This window comes from Corvus kubaryi, unplaced genomic scaffold, assembly GCF_017639235.1.
Source record: "Corvus kubaryi isolate FWS band 111438036 unplaced genomic scaffold, C.kubaryi_AGA036_p1.0 37385, whole genome shotgun sequence".
Classification (NCBI taxonomy): domain Eukaryota; kingdom Metazoa; phylum Chordata; class Aves; order Passeriformes; family Corvidae; genus Corvus; species Corvus kubaryi.
Window position 1 is genome coordinate 29,367,693 of NW_024581127.1, and position 19,283 is coordinate 29,386,975.

The 19,283-nt window shown below is 44.3% G+C and overlaps 1 protein-coding gene across 3 annotated transcripts in view; it reads left to right on the forward strand.

Moving 5' to 3' along the window:
• CCN4 (cellular communication network factor 4) overlaps window positions 1-19,283 on the forward strand; it is a 34,760-nt gene that overhangs the window by 498 nt on the left and 14,979 nt on the right. Inside the window, exon 2 of one of the 3 annotated variants that reach the window (XM_042036317.1) lies at window positions 4,892-4,990. The exons of 1 other annotated variant lie outside the window; for it this stretch is intronic. In XM_042036317.1, the coding sequence (XP_041892251.1) occupies window positions 4,892-4,990 (99 nt within the window). Of the gene's footprint in view, window positions 1-4,891; window positions 4,991-18,709; window positions 18,856-19,283 lie in introns of all 3 variants that reach the window. One more of the 3 variants, XM_042036319.1, reaches the window with a different exon arrangement.

Consider the following 19,283-nt stretch of genomic DNA (forward strand, 5'->3'; position numbering starts at 1 on the left):
AAAGGAAAGGAAAGGAAAGGAAAGGAAAGGAAAGGAAAGGAAAGGAAGCAGAAGTGTCTTAGAGTTGAGCTCTGCTCAGCATCCAGGTGGATCAGCGCAGAAAACTGACAGGTTTTTTTCTTTGTATTGTTATTATTTGTACCGTGGGACAAAAGAAGGATGAGGAGATCCCCCACTGCTGCCTGAAGCAGCACGGCTGAGGCTGTGAGGGGATCGGGCAGGAGGGGAAAGCGCGGCGGTGCCCAGGGGTGCCGGAACCGAGGCGGCCCCGGTGCCGGTACCGGAGCGGGGTGGGAGCGGGGCCGTGCCGGGAGCGGGGCCGTGCCGGGAGCGGGGCCGGGAGGTGCCGCCGGCTGCTCCCGCAGGTGGAGCCGCTCCCGCCGCTGCCCCGAGGCCGGAGAGGGAGGAGGGCTGCATCCCCCTCCCGGTCTCCTGGAGCTGCCTCTCCACGCAGCAGCAGCCGCTTTCCTCCCCCTCTTCTCTGGAAAAACCTGTCCGGGGAAGACGCTTCTTTCCCGAAGGTGCCGAGTTTTTCTTTGCTTTTCCCGGTGCGTGGCCGCAGCTTGGGTAGAATTCCCGAGAGAGAGGGTTGGATTGAGAGCAGCCGTGGGAAGCGGTGAGGGTCCGACGGGAGAAGCAGAGCCTATCCCCGGAGGGGGAGCGGTCCCCTGTCCCCCATCCCCGGAGCCAGCGCTGGACTCGGGGTTCAGGGAGCCGTGGGGATCCTGGCAGTGAAGGGGATGTTAGGGACCCGTTTGGACTGCCCAGCTTAAAGTGAGGTGTTCCCTGAGGCAGACACGTGTAGGCTGTGTCTGAGCATCCCTCCGCTTGGAGCGGCGTGACATCAACCGCTCTGCACAGGGGATTTTGCGTGGCAGAGCTGCCGGCACCGGGGGCTGGCTCGTGTGGTGTGAGATACAGCCACACTTTAAACCAGGAAAACACCGCGTGGTGCGGCACAGCAGGCACACCTGTGTGACAGCAGATGGCACAGGGATAAGTCCTGCGTGGATGATGAGATAGATTGATAACAAGGCCTCTTCTGGGAAATAAAACACAACACAAAACTGGCAACCAACAAACCTCACCTCTTGTGCTCCTGAGGGAAGCTGGTTCTTACCACAGCTGATTTTTGCTCAGCAAGAAAAAATTAAACAAAGGGAGCTGCCCCCCACCCCCCAAACACTGTCACTAGAGGAGATCTGTGTGAGCCTTGTAAATTGTACAGTGGTTGTCCTGGGTTCCCTTGGTATCAAAGATTTTTGTAAAAAACCTGCTGTGGCATGAAAATATGTGTGAGTGTGTGAGTGCATGCAGGCACATGCGTTTGCTGAGGGGGTAGGCAAGTGAACGCAATCCAGATATTTCTAGAAGCATGTTTGGTCTAAAGAGTATCTAAAAAGAGTTAAAACAGTATAAAAAATAGCCTAAAAAGTCTCCTGGGTCTCAACAGTTTCAGCTCAGACTTTCCATTGAACAGAGCAGGTGAAACTGCTCTCTGGAGCATTCCGGGACACTGTCACCTCCTGAACACACCCATGGGGCTGGACCTTGGAAGGTTGTGCTTAGAAACTATTGAGTAGGGATAATTTCTCCCCAGTAATGAGCTGGCTTTCTGTGGGCCCTTTCCATGCCTGAACTGGGATGTTATGGGGGGTTGGTAGGCTGGTGAAAAGCAGGTTCTGGTTTGTCATATATAAGGGAGTGAGGAAATAGGGATGAAAAGAGTGCAGAGCATGGATCAGTGAGAGGGGCTGGGGAGAGCATCTGGGAAGGAGTATCAGCCTGTGTAGTACTTAAAGGACTTTTGGGATCAGAGAAGGCTTAGTTTGGTCTGATTAAGGGTGTTGTCTGAAGAAACAAGGAATATTGCAATTATTGTGGTATATTGTGAACATTTAGCTGGCATGGCTACCCTGCTTATGAGATACTTTAGTTAAGTCATGAGAGTCAGAACAGATGAGTCCTGGTAAAGCTCCAACACTGCCCCACCTCATCATCCATAGTTTTTGTCTTTGCTGGCATCATCACAACAGTGATAAAGACCTTTCCAACTCTGCAGTGACATCCATGGAATGGTAGCACCAGGCAGGTCACTGTACACACTTTGCAAAGCCCTGTGGGCTCCCTGGAGACATATTACTCTTCATGTATAGGAAGAACTATGGACAGAAAAAGATGTTCCACTGGGAAAGAAGAGGGTTGACTCTCTGGGTTAGATATAATATTGTTCCAGGGAGAAAGGCAGAGGAGATGATATGGGAAGGTCAGGCAGGGCATTTCTGAAGGCAGCTCTCAGGTTCTGCATCCCCTAGCACTGTTTGAAACTACAAGCAGTTACTGAGTTCTTAGAGTTTTATCAATAGGGGCTTTTTATTAGGGCAAAACTGCACAGGTGATGGGCTTGTGAAGAAAAAAATAACTGAGCATAGCTGGAATTTCAGGCATAAGTTTTGAAAAATGTCCTGAAATACTTTTTTTTTAACATAGGTATAAGGACAGAGACCATGGGAGCCTAAGTCCCTTCAACCAGGCTGAGTTTACTCAGTGCCTGAGTCATTTTTTCAGAAAGGACTTTAAAAGTGGATACATTGGCTCCTTTCAGTGTTGCACATTGAGGAGTCAGAGCCAGAATCTTCAGTCTCTAGTCCTGATGATTCAGAAGTGTGAGACCACTTGTTCAGAAAGGACAAAATGTCCTAAACCGGGGTGAAGATTAACAAAATTATTCCACACTTTGTAGAAAATTAGTAGAGAATAGGAACAGCATTGAGGCTCTCTAAAACATTTGAAGTGGAAGAATGGGTGATGTGTGGAACTGAAAATCTAAAATAAAAAATAATAGGGTGAATGCAAATGTGCGGACTTCTCAAATAGAGAAAAAGCAAAGAATCAAGTTGTTCTTCATCACATCAACTAGCAGGCAGGTATTGATTTATTTGATGTGATGGCAGTCATGGTACACAAACACAAAGGTTTTGGCTTTGGTCGATGGGAGGGAAGAGAGAGATGGCCAAAGATGGTTTTATTTGGCACCATCTCCTTTGTGGGAACCTATTTCATGACATAGTATCTGATAATGACCCAGGCTCAGGGCTGCCTCAGGCTGTGTTAAGAACCACAATGTGTTGTTTTTCCTTCTTTTATGAGATTTATCTGTACAGATACAAAGCCAAGAATTTAATCTTTAAAATATTTGGATTTGTTAGCAGGAAAAAATTATTAAATTTCTTTGGGGTCTTCCAGGAAAAAATACATTCTGACCAAACGTAAACAAAAAAACCCTAAACAATGCAAAACAAAAACATAAAGAAAAGAAAAAGTGACATCTTTATTCTTGCCTGCAAAAATCCCATGCCTCTCCAGGGAGGGTGATCTGAGGTTTACCTGTTAAGTGCTTCTTAACAGAAGGTTCAAGGTTTGCACCATGGCTAATGGGGCACAGATAATCTCAGGCAGCACAGGTTCAAAGCTGCTGTGCCTTGTCCCTCACACCTTCCCACCATTCCCTCTTGCTTGACAACATCTGGTTACCAGAGATACACTGGATACACTTCTCTGTAGAAGGGCTCTGTAGAAGGGCTACACTTCCATAAATTGTAGATGTCAATTAAAATTGCTCTGGTTATAGCAGCTGAAGATTCAGCTATGAAAATTATCATCTTGAGGCTTGAAGCTGGCAGACACAGCTCCCATGGGTATGGCTGCATCGTGCATAGGGCCTTCCCAAAGCTGATCTTTCATTTGGCAGTCCCCCCTCACACATCCACTTGCAGAATGAGATCATGGCTAAGGCAACATCCTGAAGGTAGCACTGAATGTTCTTCACACAGATCAGAGGCCCACACCCAAGTCTGTTTCTGATGAAGATGCTTCCTATGTACACACACACACACACACACACGCTCTTACTTTCTGCTGAGAGAAGCAGGACCTGATGCATTTTCTTCAAAATTTCTCTTGTCTGCTTCCAATTTCTCCTGAATTTGCTTTAGTAGTGTGAAACAATCTCTTTTCCAGCATCAGAGTTGGGGACAGGAATTGGCTTCCTCACCCTCCTCACAGTTGTGCCACTGCCTGTTTATGTCCCCTGGGGCAGGTCCTGTCCCCATTCCACACTGCAGCTGTCTTGCCTTCAGGAAAAGACATTAGTTATAAGTGGTAGCTATGGATTTTAGCAAAAGTGTGAGATTTATATGATGATTCTGTGTGTCTGTCCTTTCAAAGAGTCATGCACATTTAGTTTCTCCTGCCTTCCCCAGGTGCTATGGTCAAAATTTTCAGAAGTCCTCCATACTCCCACATGGGACATTTCTCTTCTTTCTTCAGAAGCTCTGGGCTCCCATGCTGGGATGTTAAGAGTTGCTTTAGCATCTTACCAAGGCTCAGCTTACTGAGAACTGCTCTTTTTGGATGTCTCAGTGTCCCAGAGGGGTCTTGAGCATTCCTGTCTGGACAGCCCTGGCTCTCATGCATGAGTGGAATTGAATCTGTTTATAAACCCAAGAAATAATGTTGTGTATGTGAACCTTGGCAGCTGTGGCCTGGCAAAAGCTGGACACCCACAGCTTCAGCTGAAGATACATTCGTGTATTGAACTTGACAGTGTCTCATGTTGTGGCCCAGAAAACAGGGCGAGGTTTCCTCAGTCTTTCAGATTTGTCAGTCGGAGGTTTGGATAGGTACCCTGGATGAACTTGTTCCTCTTGCTTCCCCCTTTGCTTTCTATTAATATAGTTCAAGCATCCTCATTCTTATTGTCCTTGTCTTAAAAGCACAATTTTCCTTTTCTGTTGAGTAGAAACACTGACTGGTAGCTGCTAACTTGGCAGTGATAGGCCCAAAGAAAATATATCCATTTGTTTCCTTTCTGTGTTCTGATGTCCATCAGGAATTTGGACCCAGTTTCTTGGACTGGTCTTCCAGCACCCAATTTCCCCATCATTCCCTCTCCATGTGTTGTGCCACCCAGGGTTTGCTGCATCCTGAGGTGAGTTGTCTTCAGCTTCCCATTGCTGCAGGTTGGCAGGAGATTGCAGATCTGATTTTTATGGATATGTTGCAGGGTCAAGGGGCTCTCACTGCTGCTTTAGCAGCTCTGTGCAGGTATTCTTCAGTGCTGCTCTGAGTTTCCTTAGCTGTGATGAGGATCATGGGTTCTCTTGCAGCCTGGTGGTCTCCCAGCTTCAGGATGCACATCTGCTGGTGCTCTGTTATTTTTTGCATCCGTACTGAACCCTCATGTGTGTTCTGGCATCCTGGGTGAAGCTTCTGGAGTCCTTTTAATCCCTTGTCTCTTCTCATAGGCTGCTGCTGGGCTTTGTAATCCTTGCATCTGGGCTAGGTGTGGGAAAGTAAAAGGGAAAAAAGGCATTTTTACTTCTGTGGGTGCCAACCACTGGCTCTGGCCCACAAGTAAATACTCTTGTGGATGGGGAAGGAAAGGAGAGCCTGTAGGCTGAAACAGCTGTGGAAGAAGATAGCACTTAAGCTGAGCTTTGCAGCACAACTTGAGTAATGAATTTCTAATACTTGGGTTGGTAATGCATTCCAGGACTGTGTGGTCATCTCAGTTCCTCTTCTCTTTCTCAACAGCTCCCACGTTGTTCTTTTGTTTTATTAGTCTGGGTCTGTCATTCCACTTAACCTATAAAGCAAACAAGAGATGAGCAAGTTGGAAAGCCAAATTTCACAAAATCCAGGATGGTGTGCAATGAGCCCAAAAAGAAACCTGAGATGTATTTGCAGAAATAATTGTGGGCTCATCCACAGAGAGCTATGAGTCACCTGGATCCTGATGTTGCTGGACATCTGCACAGTTAAGTCTTTGCTGTCATGGAGCGATTCCGGCGCTGCAAAAGGACCTTATCCTAACAGCTTGTCTTGCAAATTCACAGAATTTTCTAGATAAAATGCCTCATGCTTGGCAATGGGAGGGCACAGAAAGATCCCTTGGTCCAGCATTTCATTGACACCCAGATGTATAGAACACACAACACCTGTAGTGCTTTGGCTGCTTTTATACCTTTTGCTTAGAGCTGAAACAAACTCCTCCTACTAATCTTAAAGCACACTTGGCCTCTCCCTTCCAAACACTTTGAAATAATCTCCAGTGAAAGACTTCCAGGTAGAAACGATGGGTTGGTTTTATTATTACATCTCTAGCATGCAGCTGTGTAGCTTGACTCATTGGTATTTACATTAGATTCAGAAACATGTAAATATCATGTGTAGTCATAGAATTATAGGATGGTTTGGGTTGGAAGAGACTTTTGAAGGTCACACTGTCCAACCCTCTTGCAACGAGCAGGGGCATCTTCAACTCAACCCGGCTGCTCAGAGCCATCCAACCTGACCTTCAGTGTTTTCAGGGATGGAGCATCCACCACTTTTGTGGTTTTCCCTTGCAAAAATCTTCCTTATGTCTAATCCAAACTGGCCCTCCTTCAGTTTAAAACCATTACCCCTTGCACCTTTGCAGTATCCGTTTATAAGGAAAAGAACATAGTAAAGTCAGGAGTAGTAACCTACTTCGTAGTTCTGTACAATACCTGACAGAAAATCAGCTAAATGCCACCAGGAACAGTGCAGCCCACACAGGCTTCACAGCTTTGACCAAAATTGCTCTGAATGACTCACAGACTATTGTTATTAAACATTTCTTTTCTATTTTCATTAGAAGGTAGCAATATTTTATAGCTGCATGTGAAGTGTTGCACTTCCCCTTTTCTAGAATCTGTAAATGCAACTCACACTTAAATTTCTGAGTGGCTTAAAAGTTTTGAATTGTTCTATGCTCTACCAGTTTTCCAGACTACCATCCTGCTTTTCTTTTTGTTGTTTTCTTACTGAAGCTTTTTGAGTAACAGTTGATGGCAGGATGGGTGGGGGGTTGTTTTTTCTCTTGCTGAAGTTTCCTCTTCTCCACACGTATATCCTTGACCCGTGAAAAGAAGAATATAGAGAAAAAAATGGAGCATGGCTTTGCTGAAACACAGTTTGATGCCTTTTGGGGACAACACCAATCACCCAATGCAATGACTCCTAACTTGTTTTATCCATGTAGGGACCAGCCTTCTTGCACTGGGTGGACAATAATATACCAGGGCTCTGCAGGGAGACTGGGAACTTCCCTAGAAAGTGCCATGACTATCCTATAGCATCTCCTGGCTGTGCTCTACACCCCTGTGCCATTATCACTGCCATGCCTGATGTGTCCTTGGCATTCTCACAGCTGTGAGTACATGAGGTCCTTCTGTATCTGACGTTTTTGGACTTGCAGATCCTCCTTTCTGGTTTTTTCACCAGTATATTCCTGGATGTATGTGATGACCAAGCAGGCTATAGCTCACATTTATGATCACCAACTTATATCAGCTGTGACAGAGGGAACTCTCTGTATCTGGGCCGAGAGGCAGGCAAAGATGTCGAAATCCATTCGGGGAGAATTAAGTTCTCCTCTGAATGGCTGGCACATGCTCCTGGCTGCCCCCAGGCTACCAGTTCCCTGCGTTTAGAGTAACAGCTGGGTCGTTTTAGCCATTTAGCAAGGAAGGACCAAACCACAGAAACTGCAGCCAGTGCTAAGAATCTGCAAGTGGACTACACTATAAAACTCTTTGGTTACATTTTAATGAGGGGGGAAAAAAAGGGTGGACAAAAATAATTAGGAAAATATCCAGGTTCCATTAACTATTTAAGCCATTCAGCAGGTGATTTATTGATAAGTACTGCTGGCAATATTTCCTGCTGGACCTTGGACTTACAGGGCTGGATCATACCCACAGCATCTGTGTGGCGGCTGATAAACATTGATGTAAGAGAATGAGGGCAAATTCAGTTGGTGCCTTTCTCTGAGTTTTATTTCCACATTTGACCCTAGTAGTTAAATATAAAATGGCATCCCTGCTATTTAACACTGCAGTTCATTTATGGAGACTGTTCATTATTAATTTTCACTGTTTTAGTAGAGTCCCAAGGGTACATTTTTAAAATTACATTTATTCGAACGCTTGTATGAAATGAACATACAGTGCAGCAGTCTCTGAGCCTGACAAAGGGGTCATAGGTAGTGGAATTCTGAAGGTTGCTTGACTTGTATGTCCAGATTTTGCATCAAAACCTGTGCTAATTTTGCTCAGTGCACTGGGGTTCCCCACAGAGGCAGTGTGATCCTGCTCATGAAGGCTGGTGAATTCCTGGCTCACCAAAGCTGCCTGGGTGTGGGTGAGCTCCGGGGTTTGTAGTGGAACAGTGCATTACATGCCTAGTTTCAGGCTCAAATAAGATGCTTCAGCTTTTTTAAGATGATATGTGATATACCTAATTCTGTGTGTTTTACATATGTGTGTATATATATAAAAAATACACATATGGATATACCCACCCCCCTTGTATTTTTTTTTGTTTGTGTCAGTTTTTCCATACAGAGAGTCTACTTGCACTTGAGGAGATGTTTGTGCCATATTTTTCATTGTTTCTCCCTGTCCCAGCTATATTAAAATGCTTGCCTGAGTATCATCTGGGAGGCTGGAGTGTTTGATCAGAGAAGTAAATGGATATTACAGCAGCAAAGTTGAGATTCCTTTAAAACCTCTGCATCCTCGATAACTGTAACATTTTATAGAGCAATTATTAAATAATTGAATTTGTTTCATTCCCATGTGACTATATGACTATAAAGGGGTTGATCTTGGTTTCCTTGTTCAGCCTCTAACATACAGGAGAAACTTCCTTAGAGAAACTGCCTCTGCAGTGGGAGCTGAGAGAGGATATAAATATCCTGGCTTAACACCTCCCTCCCCCTCCCCATACGCTTCTCAAATGTGGTTTTTCTGGTACAAATGGTGTCTGCAGAGCAGCCTTGGCCCAGGGGGATGCTCGGGAGAAGCAGGGTTCTGTGCAGGGCTGCCGGGGAGCACCATTTGTGCACCAACACTGCCCTCGCGTGTCGGGGGTGTGGGAGACCAAATGTCAGTAACCACACAATTAGCAATTCATCTTTATCCTCCGAGGGGCCAACCACACAGCTGGTGTCCTCCTCCATGGGTGGAAGCAGCAGCGTTAACTGTTTAACGGCTGAGATGTTGCCACTTTTCAGGCTGGCATTGTTTGGGATGGGGAAGTGGCAGCAATACCCCGGCCTGAGCAAGGTTGTATTTTGTTTTGCTTTATTTTGTTCTGTGTTTTGCCATTCGTAGTGTCAGCAGGTCTCTGGATCACAAACGGGAATTTTGTCGACTGCTTGGTTTAGCCTGGGCCCCAGCAGTATCACAGCTGCCTGCAAACAAGAGGGAATCATGTGTGAAAGACCCACTTCATCACTGCACAGATCCATCAAGCTATAAACTGCTGATCACCAAGGATGTGTGGGACTTGAAGGTGTTGGAGAGATGAACGAGTTCTACCCTTTTGCAGGCATCAGGTGCATGTGAGGGTTGAAACCCAAACGCTAAGAAAGTGGCTTTGCTGAGCTGAGAGCACCTGAGAGGCAGCTCAGTGGAACAATTTCTTTTTTGCATGCAGTAAGAACTCAATGACTTGGTTTATTAGCTGTGTTTAGGAGGAGGGATCATGGTATGGTTACAGTGTAGGAACAAGAAATCTAAGTGCTATTTCTGGCTCTGCCACAGACATCCTGTCTGCCTTTGGGACAGTCACTTCACCTCTGGGGCCCCAGATTAATACAGAATTACTTAATAATATCACCCTCATGAAAGTTGCTTCGTTCCACCATGAGTAATCCCTCCTAGAAACAGAATGTGGCACACTCTTCTAGCTCGTACAAGTGACACGTGTGCATTCCCAGTTGGAGAGCTGATACCTTTAAGTATACCAGCTTTCATATTTAATTCTTGCATCAGTTTTTTAGGTTCATTCTCTGGCATCTCTTTTTACCAAAGCCCTGAATTTCAATTCTGTTTCCACTGACCTTGGGACCCAGGGGATTAATTCTCTGGCTAAATTCATTCTTTTTCTATACTTATAATTTTACTCCTTTTCTTTTTTTTTTAATGAATTTGTGCCAGGAAGTGTTCTCTTTTCCATGCTTGTAGTTTCCACTGTATTTAATTCAAAAGCTATGGTTTTGCCCCCAAAGTCTTGTAAAAGTCAAGGCCTCTCTCTATTTTCTTTCTTCCCCATTTGCAATGTGTCAGCTTTTGTTAGGGGTGGTAGGGAAGGTACAGCTGCTTTTTGGGGCTTTCTGTTGTGTTTTAAAAGAGGATCTGATCTTCAAGCATATCTGGACTAAAGTCTGGAGAGCAGAGCCCAGGCTGGCTCAAGAGCTGGCTCTGACTTCTTCTAAGCCCCCTCATTCCCACTGCACAAATTTGCTCTTTTTGCTTTTTCTGGGCCAGATCTTCAGGAACAGCCTGTTCTCCCTGTTCAGGGACTCATAACCCCCCTTCCTTCTCTTTCATGTACATGGGACAAGATGCTGCCCGTAGCCATCACTCTGCTGGCTGCTCCTCCACAGCAGTTCTCACTAAAAAAATTAAAAACATCTCTTAGAAAAATTGTTTGGATCAACCCATCAGCCAAGCCTCACATGGGAGACTTATCTGGGTGATCTCTCCAAGCTCCCTTTGGCTCTCTCTCCCTGCTGGCTTCTCATCCCTGATGCTCTGCTCAGCTGCTGCTCTGGGCAGCCAAAACGTGGCTGAGAGAACCCCGTGGTGTTCTGTCAGCACTGAGGACTCACTGCTTCCCAGGGCCACAGTGTGGGGCTGCCAGGGCAGATGAACCCCAGTTAGTGACCTCAGGGCCTGGGCACCCACAGCCCCAGGTGGCCTCACCTTGGCATGGGGCTCCAGGGTAGGATTCAGAACTGTGTCACAATGCAATGGCCCTGTGAGCTGACACGAGGGCTTAACTGGCTCTATCCAAGCCTTGCACGCCAAATATTCTCAGCCAAATGCTGCTGATTTTCAGAAAAGGAAAGAATTCTTTTCCTAGCCATGAGCTAGCAGCCAAGAGAAGGAACTTTCATGTGCCAGGTCTGTGGAATTTTAAATGTGAGCTCTATGGAAATCCAGACCAACACGGACTAAATGTGGAGAAATTGCCCATGACAAAGTAAGGGAACTTTAGAAATCGGAGAGAACATCAAGGTGAAAATTTTGAATCTGAATTCAAGGTTTTCTTTAAAGAATGCTATCAAGTAGCCAAACTATTAGAAAGAGATTTCCCTTAAACCAGAGCTGCAGAGACAATTGCAGAACATCTGTTGATGGGAACTTCCTCATGAACCCCAGTTCAGAGCTGAGGAAATACCGTTTTGGAACATAACCATTCTTTTATTCTCTTCTCACGAATGTTGAATACATCTTTCTGAGATATTTGAATAGTCGTCATTCTAAATGATCTTAATATTATAAACATACCTGCTGCCTCCTGGCAGTTCCCCTGGATTTTCAGCCTCTGCCTCTGCCCAGTGCTTTTTGGTATTTTTTTAATCTCATAAAATTTTGTGATCATCTTATTTCCTTTTAATGCTATTAAAGTGTAAATTATGCACATTCCCTACAGGTTTTGCTCTTTTTTTTTTTTTTTAGTCAATCTATGTGGATTATTTGGTGCTATTAAAATCTATGGCATGAAATGATAGATCAACATTTACCCTGAGTTGGGTAATTACCTGAAAAAAAAAAAAAACAAAACCAAAAAACCCACATATGAACAGGATATGGATTTAAGTCCCTCTTAATGATTGAAAATAAGGTTAAAATGTAGCAGAGTGAATGTAAAACCCAGGCATTCTCTCTTCATAGCTACTACCAAGCAGGTAGTATTTGTTTTCTCTTCTGATTTGGGGTGTTAATGGTTGTAGGCTCTGTGAACATGGGGTGCGAGACCCTGGTCCCTAAAGGTCAGCCTCTCAACCACATTGCAGTTTGTAGCGGACTTGAAATTATTAGTTCTTGACTTAAAAAATGAGTGTATTTGGAAAAATAAAATGTTGTTCCTTCTCATTTTGCATCAGTCTCTTTGTAACAGGTTGGCTTGCTTGTGTGTCTGTGGTTTGTTTTCTCTTGTAAAAGAGACTGAGTAGGAAGGATACTCCAAGTGCTGTGTAACAAAATTCAGTTTTTATACTCACCTTCTGATGAAAATGCAAATGCACTTCCTGCCATTTTTATAGAGTTCTGATGAACTGTATCAGAAAAGGGGGTGGGGGGAGAGGAGGTAGAGGAAGAAAAGTCCTTTTGTATCACAATTATAATGCTGAATTCAACTGCTTCCTTGGAAAGCTAATGGGAGCTCTGTGTAGGGTCAGGAACCTGAGACAGATCCACACCAATGTTCTAACATCTCTTTGTTTTTCTCTACTTTGTGTCTGAATTCATATTGAAACCAGTGAGACTTGGACATTCCTCTGAGTCTGGGAGCTTGGCTAAAGGAACTGAGAAATAGGAAATTGAAATTATAACTTCTTAAGGCTATTCAAACATGGAGAGTAGGGGAGGTAGGAGAAAAATGGCCTGGACACCAGGCACAATGTGGGGGTGTATGTTGAGAGATGGACAGTCACAGAGGCCTGGCAGAGAGCACTTTGGCTGCTTCTGGCTCAGCTCGACCTAAGGGCCTGTCAGTCATCCTCATATCAGTAAATTCCCATCATGTGAGACTTCCTCAAGCCTTGAATAGGGCTTTATGTCTTCATGGTGGGCTGGAAAGTGGATGCTACTGCTGGTAAGTGCTGTGCCAGCACACAGGAAGCTGTCATCTCTCCTCTCTGTCCTTTGTTGCTGCAGAGTTTGCACACTTGAGCTCTTTCTTTTTTGTGTTAGATCTCCACTGTTAATCTCCTTGGTTGGTTTGAGAAAGAAAAGGACAAGTTTAAAAATGCATTTCTGACTCCAGATTCCAGCTTCCTGTTGATACAGCTGTGTTTCCTACTGGATGGCTCTGTAAACAGGCAGTTTAACCCTTCAAATCTTGCAGTTATGTTGCTTCAGCATCACCAGTTTCTCTCCTTAAAGAAAGTTTCCTCCCTTATCTGTCCAGAGAATCCTTTTATTTCTCCTTCTTCTTTTTGCACATCCCACACATTGCACATCCTGCTGTGGCTTAACACTTCATTCAAAAGGAACAGGATTTCCTCTTGCTGCTGGTGAAAACCCTTCTGTCCTTCACAATCCCCACTTTGTCATGTTGTGTTTGTGGAGGGGAAAATAATTGCACCTTCTAAGTTTAATCCACAGTAATTGAAATCATTACATTCCCTGGCAAGAGCACCAGCAGAAAACCAATGTACCAGACTTCTGTAAAGAGGATTTTTAGTGCATGAGATGAGAAAGTGTCCAGCAGATTTCAGCTTGGGATAAATTACATGCCAGGAGTATTTCAGCCCTTCATACCAGAACAAAATCCTCAGCTGTGTCTGTTTTCATTCTGGGTCTGTGAACTATTTAATAGATGTCATTGGTGGTATCACGCCCTATTTAATTCATGCTGTTGGTGGTATCACACCCATTGGTGAGGACCTGGTTGCATCTGGCTGTGCCATCCTGAGTGAAACCTCTCTTCAACTGGACCTACAAGCATATCCAGCCTGAGGAATATGGTATCTGCCAGATCATTGTTCCCCTTAATGTGAAAAAATTGAGAAACCCTTTTTTTCTAAAGTAGATGTCTTGAAGGTGTTCAGCTGTGGTGTTCCACCATATTTGAACTCTTCCAGACACATCTGAAAGTCATATTCAGAAAAATTCATATGCTAAAAGCTGAATACAGATTATTCTGTGGGTGAGTGGATAGAAATTTGTTCTTCACAGGCACAGCACGAACAAAGCCCTGGGCTTCTAGCCCTTGTAGCATCTCTGGGTTTCCTACCTCTCCCTATCCATATTGATGTCTTCATAGGGGAACGCTTGGGATCTCCCTTGCCCTCATTCATTGCCATCTCCCTGGGGGCTGCATGTTCCTCCATGGTCTGGGCAGCTCACAATCTTCAGTTTGTTCCTTGTAGCAAAAGAATTGTTACCACTCCTGCTCTGCAGACACAGAGAGGCTAAAAGCTGAGCTCAAATAACAAAGCCATGCCTAGTTTTCCAATCTAGAGTTTATGTTCTCTACCTTTGGCTGCATTAAAATCAGTCATTTTATGCAGAGTTGTCAAGTCTCCTGTGAGGTCAGTGCAATGATCCCCTCTACTGTCAGCAGAGAGGGGCCCAGGGTTTGCACCCAGCAGCTGTGAAAGCAGCTCTTGCTCAGAGAAGCTGAGGAGAGTGGGTGGGTTTTGACACATAATTTCACCAGTGCCAAAGATCCCAGTGATCTACTGAGTGTCTCACAAGTGTGGTTGCTGCTTATAACCAAACCTGAAATTTTCTACAGCACTGCACAGTGAACTGGTGACTTGATCCAGTATATTTTTGGAGCCAAAATGCTCATATATTTCACTTCCAGGGGGATCTATTTATGGACTAGCTCAAATTTATTTGGCTGTGCAAATTATCTGACTTTTGTTAGCATAAATATTCTTTTACGGCATTGATATTTTAGTGTCTTGGGGTGACTTTATGATGTGTATCCCCTATTGCCTGCTCTATGCCCAGACATGAAACCTGTGCCTTTTCTGTAGCTTTAAGGCAGACCTTTAAGAGATGGGGGAAGCCGGTGGAAATCCTTCAGTGCTGTGTTCAGAAACAGAGATAAGCTCGCTGGCTGCTCTGCTTCTGCAGCAGGGAAGAGAGTTTCATTCCTTTTGCTTTTTACCTAGTTTCTTCTTCATTAGCTAAAGTACAGAGCCCTGGGACTTTGGCTTCTTCTTCTTCTTCTCTTCTGGACTGATCGGCAACAGCAGAACATTGGCGTTACGCCTCAGCCCAGGGGGGCCCACACCGAAACCCCAGCTCCGGAGAGGAGAAAGCCACAGCCACTAAGGACTCTGAAATCTACCCAGGTTCTCTCCACAGTGAGAGGTTCTATTATTTAGCATTATTCTTTTCCCAAGCCTGCGTGAATTGTGTTTGTTAAATAAATAGCTTTTTTTCCTTTTTCACTTTCCTCTGAGGAATTTTCTTTCCAAACCTGGTGGGGGAAGGGGTGGCTGAAACCTGCCTTCTTTGGAGGGGACGTTCCTCCCAGAGCATTTCCCTTAATTTGTCTCGAACCAGGACGTTTATTCATGCTGTTCTGCCTGTCACTTATCCTTTGCAGTGACTATGAGAAGCGAACAAGATGCATCCATGTATCATAGCCACGTGGCTTTGTGGTCTACATTAGAAAAGGAACTTCTGTTTTGTAGTTTTATTTGCAATTATATCTTACTGCCTCCAGGTCCCAGTCAAAACTGATTTCCTCCCTTTCTCTTCCTCTCTCCAGCTATGTCCCTCCAGCTGAAAGAGTTTGGGTTGTTCAGCCTGGAAAAGAGAAATCTTCAAGTGGAGTCGTTGTGGCCTTCCATTACTTATAAAAGCAGCTCATAAAAAAGAGGGACAGAGACTTTTTACATGGGCAGATAGTGACAGGACATGGGGGAACAGTTTTAAATCAGAAGAATTTAGGTTAGATATTAGGGAGAAATGCATTACTGTGAGGGTGGTAAGGCACTAACGTAGTTGCCCAGAGAAGTTTTGGATGCCCCATCTCTGGAATTGCTCAAGACCAGGCTGGATGGTGCTCTGAGAAACCTGGTCTAGCAGATTCTTGCCTTTTCTGGGGGGAAAGCTGGTCAGATATCCTCTTGGTTGTGCAAGAAATGAATAATCTCTACATCCACAGAGAAGAAAATATTAGTTTTCTACCTCTAATGGGATTAATTGACCCTCAGATTGCTGTGTGCCTCAAAACCTTGCCCTCCAGATGGGCTTGTCTTGAAAGCAGATTTTCCTTTCCTTTCTTAAAGAAAAAGTGGAGGCTGGTTTGCTTGTGGTTGGGCTTGTAGCTTACATGAAGTTTATGACAGCATTAAGAAAATTAATAATATGTAAAAACAAGTCATGTTTTTACGTGTCTTATTAGATGCTCTCTTGGAAATGCAGTGCTGATGTTGATTTCTAGCATGATCCTGAGATAGGTTAAAGTCTCTCCTGAAGAATTCGTCTCAGATTGGCGCCAGCTTTAAGGGATTATTTTCATTCTAGATGGCATTCAGTCTGTGGGCTTCTGAAGTCCTTTTACATATCTCTTAGATTCAGGTACAGTACAGCATTTCACACCTGATCACCCCTGAGACTGAGGAGCTGGATAGGAATATCACCAGATGTTTTCCTAGATTTCAAAGAAAGAGGATGCTTCTTTCTGACATTGTCTGTTTTGGTAGACTCCAAACTGCATGTGCAGGCTTGCCACTTGTAACAGATCATGTAAAACTCAGCACAGGGGTGTCCTGGATCTGGTATATCTGGTGATGAGTACATTGAATATCTGAAATTTACAGTCTCCTCCTTTCTGCTGACAAAGCCTGTACTCCAATCTAAACTACCACCTAGAAATTTAGCAAATTACAGATTTTTTTACTGTTCCTTTCCATCCTCATAGCTTTAGGCCTAATGATCTTTGATATCATCATCGGGAAGAGTCATTGTGTACATGTTTTGGCATATAATGTCTCTGCTCCACATGTTGAGCTAGTAAGGTTCTTCGATAGGCTGGACTTGTTCCAGGGATTTAGCCAGATAAGCTCAGCAAAGCTTGGGAAAAGCAGGCCTCTAGCTAATCACAGTGCTCCTGCTAAATGATCTCACCATAAAATTGGCAAAGCTGTTTGTGCTGATCTCAGTTTAACTTCTAATATGAGCTTACAGCAATTCATCATTTCTCTAGCTTATGGACCACCCTGTGTCTGGCTTGCTGCCTACCTGCTGTGCATGGGCTCAGACTCCTTTCCAACCATGTTCTTCTGTACATTTGAACTCATGCAGAGCTTGCAGCTACATTTCTATTGAATTTATTGGTTTTATTCAAAAGTCCTTAGTCTATTTTTGCATATGTGTGTGTTGTTGTTTAGTGGATTTCTGCTTTTTAAGTCAGAAGAAAAAATGCTAAGAAGTGTGTGCTTAGCATTCTGCTGCTTGCTCCTCTTTTTAGGCATCAGGTATCTCTGCTGCAAAGGGCTTCAGATTCCCTTTGGAGAACCTTTTCTGCACATTCTAAAACACAGTGACAAAATACATAATTAAATCTATTGGGGGGATTTTAAGAGGCAGTTGTTTGACATTGGTACCTTGTGATATGGCTAAAAGCTTGATACCAGCTTTAGGAAGAAAACAGATTAGGAAGATAATGTCTCTCCAGGGAATTCTCCACTTCAGTTCCTTGAGGATGTGATATAAAGTAGCATCTGCTCGGTGCTGTGTGTCTTTTCATACTTTCCTTCATACCTCTGAACTGAAGATTGTTTAGATGTGTGTCTGTGTGAATAATTTCACAGAATATCATAGAGAAATGTCATGGGAATATTTTCTAGGATTTTCAAAGAGGCAGAAGGGACTTACATGGTGTCCCATCCTTTTAGGAAAGGGAAGCACCCAAGATTCTTTGGTGTTCATGCTGGAAAACAATGACAAAAGTCAAAGGGTCCATAAAAGTTGACAAAGTTTCATTGGTAAATTACTCACATTGCATGGAAATTCGTATAAGTTAGTCCCTGTTCTCCTACTGTAACCCACGGCAGTGGGTTTTGGATAAAGGGATAGGGTGAAAGAGAAAAGAGAGAGAGAGAGGTGGATTGGATTGAAGAGGGGGAGAGAGAGAAAAAGGAAGAGAGGAGGGAAGAGAAATATCATCAGTCCTGGTGATCTGTCTGATGGGGTGTCCAGGGTCCTGGGGGGCACACACACCACAGCTTCATGGAAGTACTATTTTATTGATAAATCTTCCCTGCCCTGGAGATAGGTTTCTCACTTTCTATGGAAATTATTTAGCATACACAGACAGTCTGTTTTTCTTGACTTTTCTGAAAATGGGTTGGAGGGCTTTGGGGATCTTTGGTGGTCTTGATTTCCTGTACAGTCCATGTCAGTTTCTCAGCCTCATCCCTGCCCTTGTGCTGTACTGTCTTGTGTTAATCTCCAGGAGCCAGAACAAGGACATTTATCCCAGAAAAGTGCTGCCCCTACCTGCCTATGATCCTTTCTCCAGCCACATCCTGTTCTTCCTCACAGTGTGTTATTACCAACACCCTTGGTTGGCTCCACAGCTATTTGGCTGTTGGTGTTTGAGACATCCACATTAGCCCCTTATCTTCAGTGTTTCTATGGCTTACATAATAGTGAAGGTAGAAAACTTAACCCTTGGAAGCAGCATAGACCATGCTGCTGTTTCTGTCCTGCTGTCAGCATTATCAGCTGCCCCCAGAGGGTGATGGGGGAAAAGGTAGAAGGTGCTCAGTTCCCTTTTCCTCTTCGTGATCATGTGGGCACTCCAGTTATCTCATGTTCATGGTTCATCCCTCACCCTGCCTTAACCATGTCATATGACTTTTACTCACAGGCAGGTTTTGTGGTTTGTCTTCTGTGTGAGGCTCTTTTTCCTCTGCACCCTCAGTGTGATGACAATACTCATGCACTTCCCAGATGTGTTAGCACTGCCACAGTCCTGTTTTCAGGGATTTCCAGATGCCTGGTGCTTGTTCAGAACATCAGAGCAACCTCTTGCTGTCTGGATGCATCTTCAAGGCCTCTTTCCCTTCTTTAATTTAAATACCATTTCATTTGATCTTTGGAATTTAACCTCTTTTTTTTTTTTTTTTTTTTCTCAGAGAAACTCATGGTGGGGGATATCAGCTGAATTTTTCACAGTGCAGATGTGAAAGTATCACAAGCTGAGCTGAGCTGTGGTGGAGACCAAGGTGCAAGTCTTGTCCTTGCAAGCACAGCACAGCAATCATGTGGATGGGGTTTGCTGGTAATTAGAACTGTGCTACTGTCATTATTCTTTTCCCCTGCTTGGTGTAAGATAAAATATGCTGATACTCCTCTCCCACTGTGTGTTTCACTACTTTCCTGATTTGGTTTTCTAAAAACAGCCTCAGGCACTAGTTAAAGTCTGGTTGAACATTTGGATTCCATGATTCTGTGAAGAGAAGCTGCTTTCCTCACAGAAGTATGGCCAGACCACACCCAGATCAGGTGAACAACCACTATACTGTGGATGCCTTTGCTTCAAATGTACAAATGCTGCTTTACTGATCCTTTTGTACACACAGAACCAGCTCACTTCAGATGCTACAAGAGACTTTTGCCATGATTTTGCCTGTCAAGGGGTAAGATAATGCATGCCACTTCAAGCTGGATCATAATGTTCTACAGTCAGACTCTGGATTAGTTTCAGGT